This window comes from Nanorana parkeri, unplaced genomic scaffold (genome assembly GCF_000935625.1).
Source record: "Nanorana parkeri isolate BGI_ZX_2015 unplaced genomic scaffold, ASM93562v1 scaffold923, whole genome shotgun sequence".
NCBI lineage: Eukaryota > Metazoa > Chordata > Amphibia > Anura > Dicroglossidae > Nanorana > Nanorana parkeri.
Window position 1 is genome coordinate 75,175 of NW_017307191.1, and position 13,030 is coordinate 88,204.

The following is a 13,030-nucleotide window of genomic DNA, read 5'->3' on the forward strand; positions in this document are numbered from 1 at the left end:
GGGTGAGAGAAGGGAGCTAAAATGGGGGGGGGTGAGAGAAGGGAGCTAAAATGGGGGGGAAGGGAGCTAAATGGAGGGGTGAGAGAGGGGAGCTAAAGGGGGGTCACAGGGACGTACCTCATCCTCGGACTCATTGTGTGGGACGGAGAAGCAGTTGGTGATCTCCACAGAATGTTTTTCTATCGTTCCTGCAACCGAAATAGAGAACCAACATCACCATATGTGACAAGTGTGGCCCCACAAAAGGTATAACACAGGGGCCCAACATATGATCATTGTGGCCCTTTACAAGTATAACACAGGAGCCCTTCATCTGATTAGGACAAAAATGATCAGTGTGGCCCCTCACATGTATAACACAGGGGCCCATATGTGATCAAGACACAGATGATCAGTGTGCCCTCCCACACAACCCAGTGGCCCTACATATGATCAGTGTGCCCACCCACACAACCCAGTGGCCCTACATATGATCAGTGTGCCCACCCACACAACCCAGTGGCCCTACATATGATCAGTGTGCCCACCCACACAACCCAGTGGCCCTACATATGATCAGTGTGCCCACCCACACAACCCAGTGGCCCTACATATGATCAGTGTGCCCACCCACACAACCCAGTGGCCCTACATATGATCAGTGTGCCCACCCACACAACCCAGTGGCCCTACATATGATCAGTGTGCCCACCCACACAACCCAGTGGCCCTACATATGATCAGTGTGCCCACCCACACAACCCAGTGGCCCTACATATGATCAGTGTGCCCACCCACACAACCCAGTGGCCCTACATATGATCAGTGTGCCCACCCACACAACCCAGTGGCCCTACATATGATCAGTGTGCCCACCCACACAACCCAGTGGCCCTACATATGATCAGTGTGCCCACCCACACAACCCAGTGGCCCTACATATGATCAGTGTGCCCACCCACACAACCCAGTGGCCCTACATATGATCAGTGTGACCCTTCACTATACAGGAGCCCTACATATGATCAGTGTGCCCCCCACAACCCAGGGGCCCTACATATGATCAGTGTGACCCTCCACTATACAGGAGCCCTACATATGACCAGTGTGCCCCCCACAACCCAGGTGCCCTACATATGATCAGTGTGCCCCCCACAACCCAGTGGCCCTACATATGATCAGTGTGACCCTTCACTATACAGGAGCCCTACATATGATCAGTGTGCCCCCCACAACCCAGGGGCCCTACATATGATCAGTGTGCCCCCCACAACCCAGGGGCCCTACATATGATCAGTGTGACCCTCCACAATACAGGAGCCCTACATATGATAAGTGTGACCCTCCACAACTCAGTGGCCCTACATATGATCAGTGTGGCCCTCCACAACCCAGGGGCCCAGCATGTGACCACTGTGGCCCCTCCCGGACACAACGCACACAGATGATGCTCAGTCAGCACATGTTCCTCCAGTGATAACACAATGAGCGCCCATCCCCCTCACCCAGCAGTGTGCCGATCACCCGGGCCGCCCCCTCATTCCTCCGCTCGTAGCTGTCCACAATGGAGGCCAGAACCACCGGATGTATCTTCACCGCCGACCCGTTCAGAGCAACCGGTGTCCCCGCTAAGATCCCCGGAGCCGCCATCACCTTCCTGTTGGAGAGAAAGAGGAGGGGCGGGGCCGGGCCACGGCACCCACTGCGACGCCGGGATTGGACGGTGGGTGGAGTCTGCGCGCGGCCGTTCTGTGTCACCCTCCGCTCTGATTGGCTGGAGGGGGCACAGCGATTGGTTTTATCCAATACGTTCTATATAGTGATACAATGTATCCGGCCTGGTCACTGCCGGGGGGGACTACAAGTGCCAGCGTGACCGTATATGACATAATACAGACTCTGGAGTCTCAGTATAGAGCTGTGTGATGAATCCTGATAAGGAAGCTAGTTTTCTCAGCCTACCTGTAGACGGCTCCATAGCTCAGGGGTTAGAGCACTGGTCTTGTAAACCAGGGGTCGCGAGTTCAAATCTCGCTGGGGCCTTCACTGTTTTTGTCTTACTTTAATGGGGTAATTAGAGTGTGAGCTCTTCAGAACAGAGACAGCTGCCTGCCTGTCTGATATTTCCTGGAAAGTGCTGCAAGTTCTTGCTTCCTCCTCGGTCCAACGCCGTCCCCGTCTTCTTCCTCGGTCCAACGCTGTCCCCGTCTTCTTGCTCGGTCCAACGCCGTCCCCGTCTTCTTGCTCGGTCCAACGCCGTCCCCGTCTTCTTCCTCGGTCCAACGCTGTCCCCGTCTTCTTGCTCGGTCCAACGCCGTCCCCGTCTTCTTGCTCGGTCCAACGCAGTCCCCGTCTTCATGCTCGGCCCAACACCATCCCCTGCTTTCTCCTCGGCCCAACACCATCCCCTGCTTTCTCCTCGGCCCAACGCCGTCCCCATCTTCCTCCTCGGTCTAACGCCATCCCCGTCTTCCTCCTCGGTCCAACGCCGTCCCCGTCTTCCTCCTCGGTCCAACGCCATCCCCGTCTTCCTCCTCGGTCCAACACCATCCACGTCTTCCTCCTCGGTCCAACGCCATCCCCGTCGTCCTCCTTGGTCCAACGCCATCCCCGTCTTCCTCCTCGGTCCAACACCATCCACGTCTTCCTCCTCGGTCCAACGCCATCCCCGTCGTCCTCCTTGGTCCAACGCCATCCCCGTCTTCCTCCTTGGTCCAGCACCGTCTCCCGCTTCCTCCTCGGTCTAATGCCCTCCCTGTCTTCCTCCTCTGTCCAGCGCCGTCCCAGGCTTCCATTTCCAGTGAGTTCAGCCCGTCATTCACACACACACACACACACACACACCACCAGGGGGCGCCATCATCACACCGGCTGGGCTCACAATACTCTAGGACTGAGCTCCACTCACATGCCATCGGGTGAGTACCGCTCAGTCCTAGAAGAAGACCCGCCCCCTGCTGGCACCAGTGAAAGAAGAGGAATCACCGAGCCGGGTAAATGAATGCAGTACAAAAAGTACAAAAAAAATAAAAATGGGGGAACTGAGGGGGAATTCTTTTTTCTTCGAAGCGCCTTATTTGCTGCCGCCCGCCCTCCAAGAGTTCCCCTCGGATGGTGTCCTCGATCCAATCATAGAATAGGACGCCTATCAGTCCCAGTTCACACATGGGCATTGCGTGAATGCTCGCCAAAAGTGCGTCATGCGCGCGTACTGCTTCAAAAACATGCGACACGCTTGCAGTGTCATTACTTGTTACTGTCATTACTTGGGCCCATCGTGGTGACGCGCGTTCCCGCGCATTCGCAGGCATGTTTCCCATGCACGCCAAACGCAAGCAGGTAGTAAGTCAAGCGTGAACGGGACCATTCGCCATGAGCGTCGTCATGCGACATTGCGTGAATGCTTGCCAAAAGTGCGTCATGCGCGCGTACTGCTTCAAAAACATGCGACACGCTTGCAGTGTCATTACTTGTTACTGTCATTACTTGGGCCCATCGTGGTGACGCGCGTTCCCGCGCATTCGCAGGCATGTTTCCCATGCACGCCAAACGCAAGCAGGTAGTAAGTCAAGCGTGAACGGGACCATTCACCTTGAGCATCGTCGTGCTTCGGGAATCGTGCGGCGAAACGCTCATGTGCGAATGGGGCTTCAAGGCGACCGCACGCATATCAATATGATCGTTCAATTGATCATCCGATGCGAGTAAAGCGATCGAATAGGAATCGTGAACCGCTTTCGATGGCGGCGAGTCGATCGGCCGCGGCGGATCATTTGTGATCGTGTCAGGTGAACAATCCGAACTCAGATCGATTAAATGACCGTTTTTAATTCATAGTTTCTGATTTGCATCCATCGGTAATCAATCGATCGTAGATCAATCACAAATCAATAGACGTATGGTCACCTTTACACATGCCCTTCCCCAGTGAGTGCAGTGTGCATTGAGTTCCCATTCATACCACGGTCAGCCAATCAGCAGCCTTATAATGAAGCTGGCTGCCCTGGCCCCACCTCCCCTGGTGACCGTTGCCTGGTAACAGTAACATACACAGAAAGAAGAGAAGGGAGCAACATGGCCACACACTACAGTGCAAACCAGGTACACGGGGCCCTGTATATAGTATATACCGCATACTGCTGTCCGTGCTGTGTATATGTGTGCGGGGGAGGGGGGAGGGATCTATATAGAAACGCAGATGATGAATGATCACTGCGAGTGGATTTGGGCGCACGACCATCGGGGGAGGGAAACGATCGCCTTCAGGCTTTCCAGCTTTATGATTGGCTGCCGGTCTCTGATTGTTTCTCGTTCGCAGTATCAGAGCGCGTTCAACTCCGCCAACCTGCAGAACTGGACCGTCCCGAAACCCTACAAAGAGGTAAAACCCGCTGCGGGTCCTTTCCACTTCACACTTTACTATAGCTATACTGAGAACCGGGATTCGGTGCACACTAGTTGAAACTTTAAGTGAGGCTGACAGCGAACATTGTGTGTCTGTTTCAGCGGCCCTCCACCCACGACGGCTTCACTCAGTTTGTCGCCAATGACAGAGGTCACCTGCTTCCGGGAGTGCCCAGGACCAAGGTAACCTTCCAGGACCCGTCACTTACAGGAATCTGGGGGGATGGTGCAATGGACCTGACCATCACACCTACTATATTGCCAAAAGTATTGGGATGCCGGCCTTTACACACACATGAACTTTAATGGCATCCAACAATATAGTGTATGTGGAGACCTGACCACTACACTAACTATATTGGCAAAGACTATATGAACACCTGACCATCACTCCTACCTACATGGCCAAAGGTATGTTGACACCTGACCATTACACCTACTATACGGCCAAAAGTATCTTGACACCTGGAAAGCCCTGAACACCTTTGGAGTGATTTGGAACCCTGATTGTGAGACGGGTCTTCTCATCCAATATGGGTACCTGACCTCACATATGGGGCAAATTCCCACAGACACACTTCAAAAGCTTATGGAAACCCTTCCTAGAAGAGTAGAGGATATTCTAGTCACAATGGGAGGCCAACTACATATGAATGGTCATGGGTGGAGCAGCAACTCCATATTAATGGCCATGGGAGGAGGATTGACGCAGTATTGATGGCCAGGGAGGGAGGAGCAACTCCATATTAATGGTCATGGGGGAGGAGCAACTCCATATTAATGGTCATAGGGGGAGCAGCAACTCCATATTAATGGTCATAGGGGGAGCAGCAACTCCATATTAATGGTCATGGGGGAGGAGCAACTCCATATTAATGGTCATAGGGAAGCAGCAACTCCATATTAATGGTCATAGGGGAGGAGCAAGTACATATTAATGGTCATAGGGGGAGCAGCACTCCATATTAATGGTCATGGGGGAGGAGCAACTCCATATTAATGGTCATGAGGGAGGAGCAACTTCATATTAATGGTCATAGGGGGAGCAGCATCTCCATATTTATGGTCATGGGGGAGGAGCAACTTCATATTAATGGTCATGGGGGGAGCAGCAACTCCATATTAATGGTCATAGGGGGAGCAGCAACTCCATATTAATGGTCATAGGGGGAGGACTAACGCCCTATTGATGGCCAGGGAGGGAGGAGCAACTCCATATTAATGGTCATAGGGGAGGAGCAACTTGATATTAATGGTCATAGGGGGAGGAGCAACTTGATATTAATGGTCATAGGGGAGGAGCAAGTACATATTAATGGTCATGGGGGAGGAGCAAGTACATATTAATGGTCATAGTTTTGAAATTGGATGTCCAACAAATTTTCAAGTGTTACCTTCTTTATTGAAAACTAAAATGAAAACAAAGATTTGGGGAGTTGGATTTTACCTGCTATGGATGAAACACAAGGCCTGTCCTTGGTGGCCTCCTTCATATACAGGTGAAACTCGAATAATTAGAATATCGTGCAAAGTTCATTTATTTCACTAATGCAACTTATGCGGTGAAACTAATATATGAGAGAGACTCATTACATGCAAAGCAAGATAGTTCAAGCCGTGATTTGTCATCACTGTGATGATTATGGCTTACAGCTCATGAAAACCCCAAGAACCCCAAATCCACAACCTCAAAAAAGTAGATTATTACATGCAATCAATAAAACAAGGATTGTACATAGAACAATATCGGACCTCTGACAAGTACAAGCATGCAGATGTACTCAGTACTTGGTTTGGGCCCCTTTTGCAGCACTTACTGCAATTACTTTTGCACGATATTCTAATTATTCGAGTTTCACCTGTACTACCTTCTTGGCTGTCACACTGACCCACTAACTTCAGTACTTTCTGAGTCTCCGGCCAGGAACAAGTATGGAGATCTGGAAAGTCAGGGAAAGATCAAAAGTCTTCCTCTAGGGCAGTTATTCAATGCATTGAAGCAAGAGGATCAGCGTACCAGCCGGGCAGATAGCAAAAGAAGAGGTCGGCGTTGGCAACCTTCATTGGTCATTAGATGGGGAATTCCGGCTTCACTGGGTGTCTTCTTCTTCAATGTTGTATTCTGAACTCTTTCTTGATTTCAGGCCAACCCATGGGGAACATTCATGGGTACGTGGGACATGCCCCTGAAGATCCCTCCTGCTAAGCTGAGTCTAACGGCCCGCTCAGCAGACGCCTCAAAACGCCTGACCCAGTGGATTGAGAAATCGGACCCGCTCATCAGCGCCTGCAATGGGCTGAGGCTCACCGTCACCGGCAAGGTCTGTCCCATTCCCTTTCTTTCCCTTTCACAATTCCTATTCTATCTGATAGTTTTGGAGAGAGAGTTAAGAAGATCCTATGACAGACATGACACTTCTTGTCCTGGCGACACTGGCCATCAGGACAAGACTTGAGGTCCTCCAGAACTGGCAATCAATACTCAACAGAGGTTGCCATCCTCAAGTAGAAGTTTTCTGGAGGTCCATTTCGATGTAACTAGAAGAACATCTCAAGGTTTTGGTTTATCATTAACCTTCAAGGTTAATGATAAAGTGCCTAGGTCACTCCTCCCTTTGCAGGAGGAGACTCCATGGAGGGTGGGGTGGAAATGGTTGAGTCCTCAAGAGATATAAGAAGGTAGGAGGACAACGCAATCCAGCAATGTCCAGCCACAATTGAAATACCATTCAGATTGAGCCTTGAGGCTCCTGTAGAAGAGCTTTGTCTTTTGGTGATCGAAAAGCACTTTAAAGTGGACCTGTCATTAAGATCTACCATCAGCAATTGCTGAAATATCAGTTTTTGGGTGGAATGACCCTTTGGTTACCTTTTTACGCATCTGACATGTTGGTTTCCAATAGGCTCCCATGGAGAAAGAAGGGTCACAGAACCCAAGTCCGACCCCCAGTCAGAAGAGCATGCGTGCCATAAGGAGCCCAGAGAAGCCGGGAGAGACGGCAGCGCGGAGATCTCTAACTGTCAGCCCAACTGGCTCTCACAAAGATGACCGCAGAAGCCCAAGGGTCCCAGAGGAGGGGATGATGGAGGAGGACGTGGAGCAAGAACATGGCGTCAGTAAACCGCCATCCCAATGTGGATCTCGGAAAGGATACTGACACCTCTTCATGGTAATGTAGACATGTGGCTGGAACTCAAGAGCAATAAACTGTCATTAGAGGAAAACATTCCAATGATTTAGGTTTATCATATAAATGTAGTGTACAGTCCAAATGTGGAAGTCCCAGCAGGTGTACCGTGCACCAAACAATAAATGGCAATTCTCCGATACTGAGTCCTACACTGTAGATCTATACTGATACAACCCGCACCCAACCCTGACCACCCTGCTCCTTAATGCTCAAGTGGGGGAAAAAATGGCACCAACCTAAATGCACTGTAGAAGCCAGCAGTGAGAGTTCCATCCAATATTGGTCATGTGACCACACACCAAAGAACTGGTCACGATTTCTTAAAAGGGCTTAGGGCAGAAACATTTTGGCAGTGCCGGTCAATTATTGGATGCTCCCCTCCCCCATAGATCACCTTACCAATGCTCTGTCATGCGTTAACGTTGAGTTCCCGGGTCTGTACATCTGCTGTTCCCCTTTATGAGGAGCTCCCACCATCCCTGTGCTGAGTTCCCGGGTCTGTACACCTGCTGTGCCCATTATGAGGGGCTCCCACCATCCCTGTGCTGAGTTCCCGGGTCTGTACCCCCTGCTGTGCCCATTATGAGGGGCTCCCACCATCCCTGTGCTGAGTTCCCGGGTCTGTACACCTGCTGTGCCCATTATGAGGGGCTCCCACCATCCCTGTGCTGAGTTCCCGGGTCTGTACACCTGCTGTGCCCATTATGAGGGGCTCCCACCATCCCTGTGCTGAGTTCCCGGGTCTGTACACCTGCTGTGCCCATTATGAGGGGCTCCCACCATCCCTGTGCTGAGTTCCCGGGTCTGTACACCTGCTGTGCCCATTATGAGGGACTCCCACCATCCCGTGGTGAGTTCCCGGGTCTGTTCCCCCTGCTGTGCCCATTATGAGGGGCTCCCACCATCCCTGAGCTGAGTTCCTGGGTCTGTACCCCCTGCTGTGCCCATTATGAGGGGTTCGCACCATTCCTGCTGAATTTAGATTAAGAACATAAGCTTGAGGAACGCATCCAGGAACTATAGTAGGTAGAACATTCTACTGCTGGTCTCACATCTCCCAAAGACTTCACCAAACTCAGCCAGGTATTTAAATATCAGTTTTGTTTATGGAGATCCTTCCAATGCTAAGTGCGGACAATACCTTCTGTCCATCCTTATGTTCCAGCAAATCATCATTTTCAAGCTTTTCTACCAATGTTGTTCCCCATTCAGACAAATAACACAGATTCTAAATCTCCCGAATCCACCAAACACTGAAATATTTCATTTGGGGGCTGAACCTTCAAATCAATCAATACAATTGGCTACAGGAACGTGTCCAGAGAGTATCGATAAATTGCTCCTTTTCAGATTGGTCTATGGTGGAGAGCGGGGGGGCCCCAGGGTTCTGTGCTGGGCCCCATACTATTCAACCTGTTTATTAATGATATTGGGGAGAGTGTTTAATACCCGTGTTTCTGTGTTTGCTGATGATACTAAAATCGGGAGGGTCATAGACACGGACTTAGACATTATAACATTACAGGAGGACCTGGATAAAATAGGGGAGGGGCAACTATATGGCAGGTGAGGTTTAATGTTGAGAAATGTAAAGTAATGCATTTTTGGGTTAAAAATAAGCAAGTGGATTACACATTAATGGGAACTCCCCTAGGGAAGTCAGAAATGGAAAAAGATTTGGGGGTCATTGTAGACCACAGATTGAATAATAGCTTGCAGTGCCAGGCTGCGGTAAACAAAGCAAGCAGAGTTCTGTATTGTATTATGAAGGGAATGTACTGTAGAGACAAATCTATAATGTTACCACTTTATAGATCGCTGGTTCGGCCTCATCTGGAGTATGCGGTCCAGTTTTGGTCACCAATCCACAGAAAGGACGTCCTGGAGCTGGAGAGAGTCCAGAGAAGGGCAACTAAACTAATTAAGGGGCTGGAGGACCAGAGCTATGAGACAAGACTACTACATGTGAACTTGTTCACGTTGGAAGTGAGGAGATTAAGGGGGTACATGATTTTGATGTACAAGATGTTCAACGGGGATGGCAACATCAGCAATAAACTTTTTTACGGTAAACTCCATAACAAGGACTAGAGGCCACCACCTGAAATTGGTGTAGAAAAGATTTAACCACAAAGGGGGTAGGGGCTTCTTCTCATCCCGCGATCGTACGATTATCGTAAGGTGTGTGGGAGCCGTGCGACCTCTGCTACTGTAAGATCGCACGACTTTTATCTTAGGAACATGTTCGTAAGATAAAAGCCGGACGGGCCGCACACTGCCCGTTCAGCATTGCGGTCATCCGAAGCCCGCCCCTCAGGGGGGCGCGGCTTGCGATCATCGCAAGTACGATCTGCCTGTCCAAGATAGGCAGATCGTACGTTTTACCTTACAACCAAGTCTTGCGATGGTTGTAAGGTGTGTGCCCAGCATAAAGGTAATCGCGGGATTTCCCGCGATTCTTGTACGAGAATCGTGCAGTGTATGGGCACCTTAAGAGTGGTTACATTTTGGAACTATCTTCCACAAGAAGTGGTAAGTGTTGAATCATTCAAAAATCATTTAGATACCTTTCTCAGAGACCATACACTGCACGATTCTCGTACAAGAATCGCGGGAAATCCCGCGATCGTTCGAGAATCGTGCAGTGTGAATGAAGACGTGCGACCGTTTCTACTGTACGGTCGCACGTCTTTTGTCTAAGGAGCACGCTAGAAAATCTTACGATTTTCGGCTGGTTTGAACGGTGCTCGGGAGACAAATGCCAAACGGGCCAGTGTGCGCACGCGCACACTGCCCGTTCAGCATTGTGGTCATCTAAAGCCGCCCCTCAGGGGGGCGGGCTTGCGATGATAGCAAGTACGATCTGCCTGTCCAAGATGGGCAGATCGTACGTTTTTTTAATTACTTTACAACCATCGCAAGACTAAGATCTTGCGATGTTTGTAAAGTGTATGGGCACCATAACATACAGGGGAACAGGTACTCTTAAAAACAAGACCACACAGCGACTCGTAAACACACATGCACAATCACACACGCAATAGGTTGGACTTGATGGACCGGTGTCTTTATTCAACCTGAAATACTCTAACTATGTAATAAAATGAGGGCTAAGCAGCTCACTACATGATTTGGGAGAAGGCCCTTCGTTGTCCGGAGTGTGAGGAGTCGGCCCTTCCTGTGGTCCATACGGTGGTGGGAGACCGGCAGACAAAAGTCACATTCTGAAAAGAGAAGACAATCATTTGTTTTACATTCGGACTCGAACAATACGACTTGTGTTTTAGAATATGGAGTCGAAGAGTCACGAGGAGCTGCGCCCTCAATGAACAAAGACAAAAAACGCGGCACTTAAGAATATATTTTTATTGAATTATACAGAAGGCGATCTCGCTTGTGTCATCGGATAACAATGCGATGGGAAATGGACAAATGCTAAACACACACACATATATACTATATATATATATTTGTGTATGTATGTATGTGTGTTTGGTCATTTTATTTTGGCAACGTTTTTATTTTCGGGGGTGAAAAGACATAAAATCCTACAAACAGTTTGGAAGGAACTCTCGCCGGAGATTCATCGAGGACGGCTTGATTGAACGATCTGTACACGGAGAGGTTTTGATGAGTGGAGGTAAAATTCCCTTCTCGATAAAAGATAAAATGAGGAACGGGTGATGGAGGAGTTTCCCTTCATGAAGGAAAATAGGCCTGGAGGACCAAAAGACGCAGAACGCGAGACCGCGTCGGTTTATGAACATCGACGAGCTGCTGTGGGGGGGACCTGCACTGATCCATTGACCCCCAGCTTACCGGACTTCCCTATATTATATTTAACCCTTGTCCTGGGGTGTTTAATGGGCTTCCTGATCATGTGATCACTGTGCCTGGGTGTCATAATGATCACGTGATCGGAAGCCAGACCTACCAGCTCGCGATCGTTATCAGCGTGTCCACATTGCTGGAGGAGTGGATATAAAGTCACTCGCACTCCAATAGAATTTCAAGTCAAAAACGGTTTATTGATTGCTATGACATCATATAGCTGGAGGAGCGCAAAGCAGCACATCTATGGGGTACCCCAATATAAGATCCACCTCCATGCTGCCACATATACACATGCAGCTGGTAAAAAGGGGTTAAAGCCACTCTATGTTGGCGATATCAATTATAGTTGCAATAGCAGCCTTGTGGTTTCCCTCATCCTTACACTTTGGTTAATATTGTAAATCCTGTAATCCTCTGGCCAGTCCAATGACATCACGGATCTGCCTTTCTGACTGTGAGCCGAGGCCAAAGGGGGCTACCCCCCCCCCCCCACCTGGGCTCGGGTAGTGATTAGAATGCTGCTGGCTGTCATTCTACCAGAACACTGGCGGCATCTAGTGGCAGAAAAGAGTTACTGCATGGGAAAGCTTTAGATTCAAGGCCCAATGGTGTCACTTGTGCCTGATGTGTGTCACTTGTGCCCAATGGTGACGGGAGCGGTACGATGTACTGTTTCAGCTCATCACATAGGTTACACTTTTTTTTTTTAAACTTTATTGAACATGTACACTTCTTTCAGGTCTCTGCACAACAGCACAGTGACCTAGAGTGCCACCTAGTGCGCTGCTGAAAAATGCAGCATGCTGCGCACATCACTCATCGGGGCACCTAGAAAGCAATTGTGCGGCGACGCACGCTGACATGGTTCAGAAATGCGCCAATCATCGCACGTAGCGCTGACAAATAATGCAACAAAAGCACTTTTTTTTATTTTTACCTTTCCAGGGCGTTTTGGCCTTTTAAACGGTGTTGCGCTTTAAAACACGCTCACGATTATTTGCTGATGGCCGAGTGACAACCCCGATTCTGGATTCTGTCAGACGGAATATTTATCCGTTCCGCGTTACATTTGCCCTTTTCGCTGCTTCCCACGCAAACCGAGGAATTCTAAATGCCGCTTCCCACCCTCCGATGGGACAAGAGGACCTATTGTGAGGGAACAGAGGGACGCTTCATTCGCCGACGGCTCGGAAAAGTCTGATGGAGACGGTTTTGCGGCAGAAATGTGTTGACTGCTCCGAAATAGACCGACGAGCCGCCCCTGGGGGGAGGTCTATGAAGGGCTGGCGGCTCTCAGGGGGGGCTGAGCTGTAATGAGGGATGAGCCAATCTAGATGGAAACCTGAACCGGATGACATGGAGTTTGCTCGGAGCATCAATCGGCTTTTTTATCAAATCCTCCTTTTCACCTTTTTTTATCCTTTGCTATGCATCCCTTCTCCACTTCCTGTCTACATGCACTCCAGCAATAGCTGCAGGGTGGGATCCCTGATGCTGACAACGGCAGACCATCCCTGTGTATTGATACAATCCCCTGTAGAATCCATCGGAAGCCCATGGGACAGGGTGACAATGCTCTACCCATACCCCCAAGTTGTGCTCCTGCGTTGTCACCCCGTATC

At 49.9% G+C, this 13,030-nt stretch overlaps 2 protein-coding genes and 1 non-coding gene across 3 annotated transcripts in view; 2 read left to right on the forward strand and 1 right to left on the reverse strand.

Moving 5' to 3' along the window:
* EIF3F (eukaryotic translation initiation factor 3 subunit F) overlaps window positions 1-1,679 on the reverse strand; it is a 5,870-nt gene extending 4,191 nt beyond the window's left edge. Inside the window, 2 exon segments of the mRNA XM_018566190.1 lie at window positions 60-188; window positions 1,485-1,679. Of these exon segments, the coding sequence (XP_018421692.1) occupies window positions 60-188; window positions 1,485-1,629 (274 nt within the window). The 5' untranslated portion in view covers window positions 1,630-1,679.
* Window positions 1,680-1,949: 270 nt separating this feature from the next.
* TRNAT-UGU lies at window positions 1,950-2,022 on the forward strand. Its single transcript has one exon. It is a non-coding gene; the product is annotated as a tRNA-Thr (tRNA).
* Window positions 2,023-3,949: 1,927 nt separating this feature from the next.
* Window positions 3,950-6,839, forward strand: CFAP126 (cilia and flagella associated protein 126). The gene is made up of 4 exons (XM_018566175.1): window positions 3,950-4,080; window positions 4,298-4,360; window positions 4,486-4,566; window positions 6,528-6,839. The coding sequence occupies exons 1-4, from the start codon at window positions 4,054-4,056 to the stop codon at window positions 6,837-6,839; spliced, it is 483 nt and encodes a 160-aa protein (XP_018421677.1). The 5' UTR covers window positions 3,950-4,053.
* The last annotated feature ends 6,191 nt before the right edge of the window (window positions 6,840-13,030 follow it).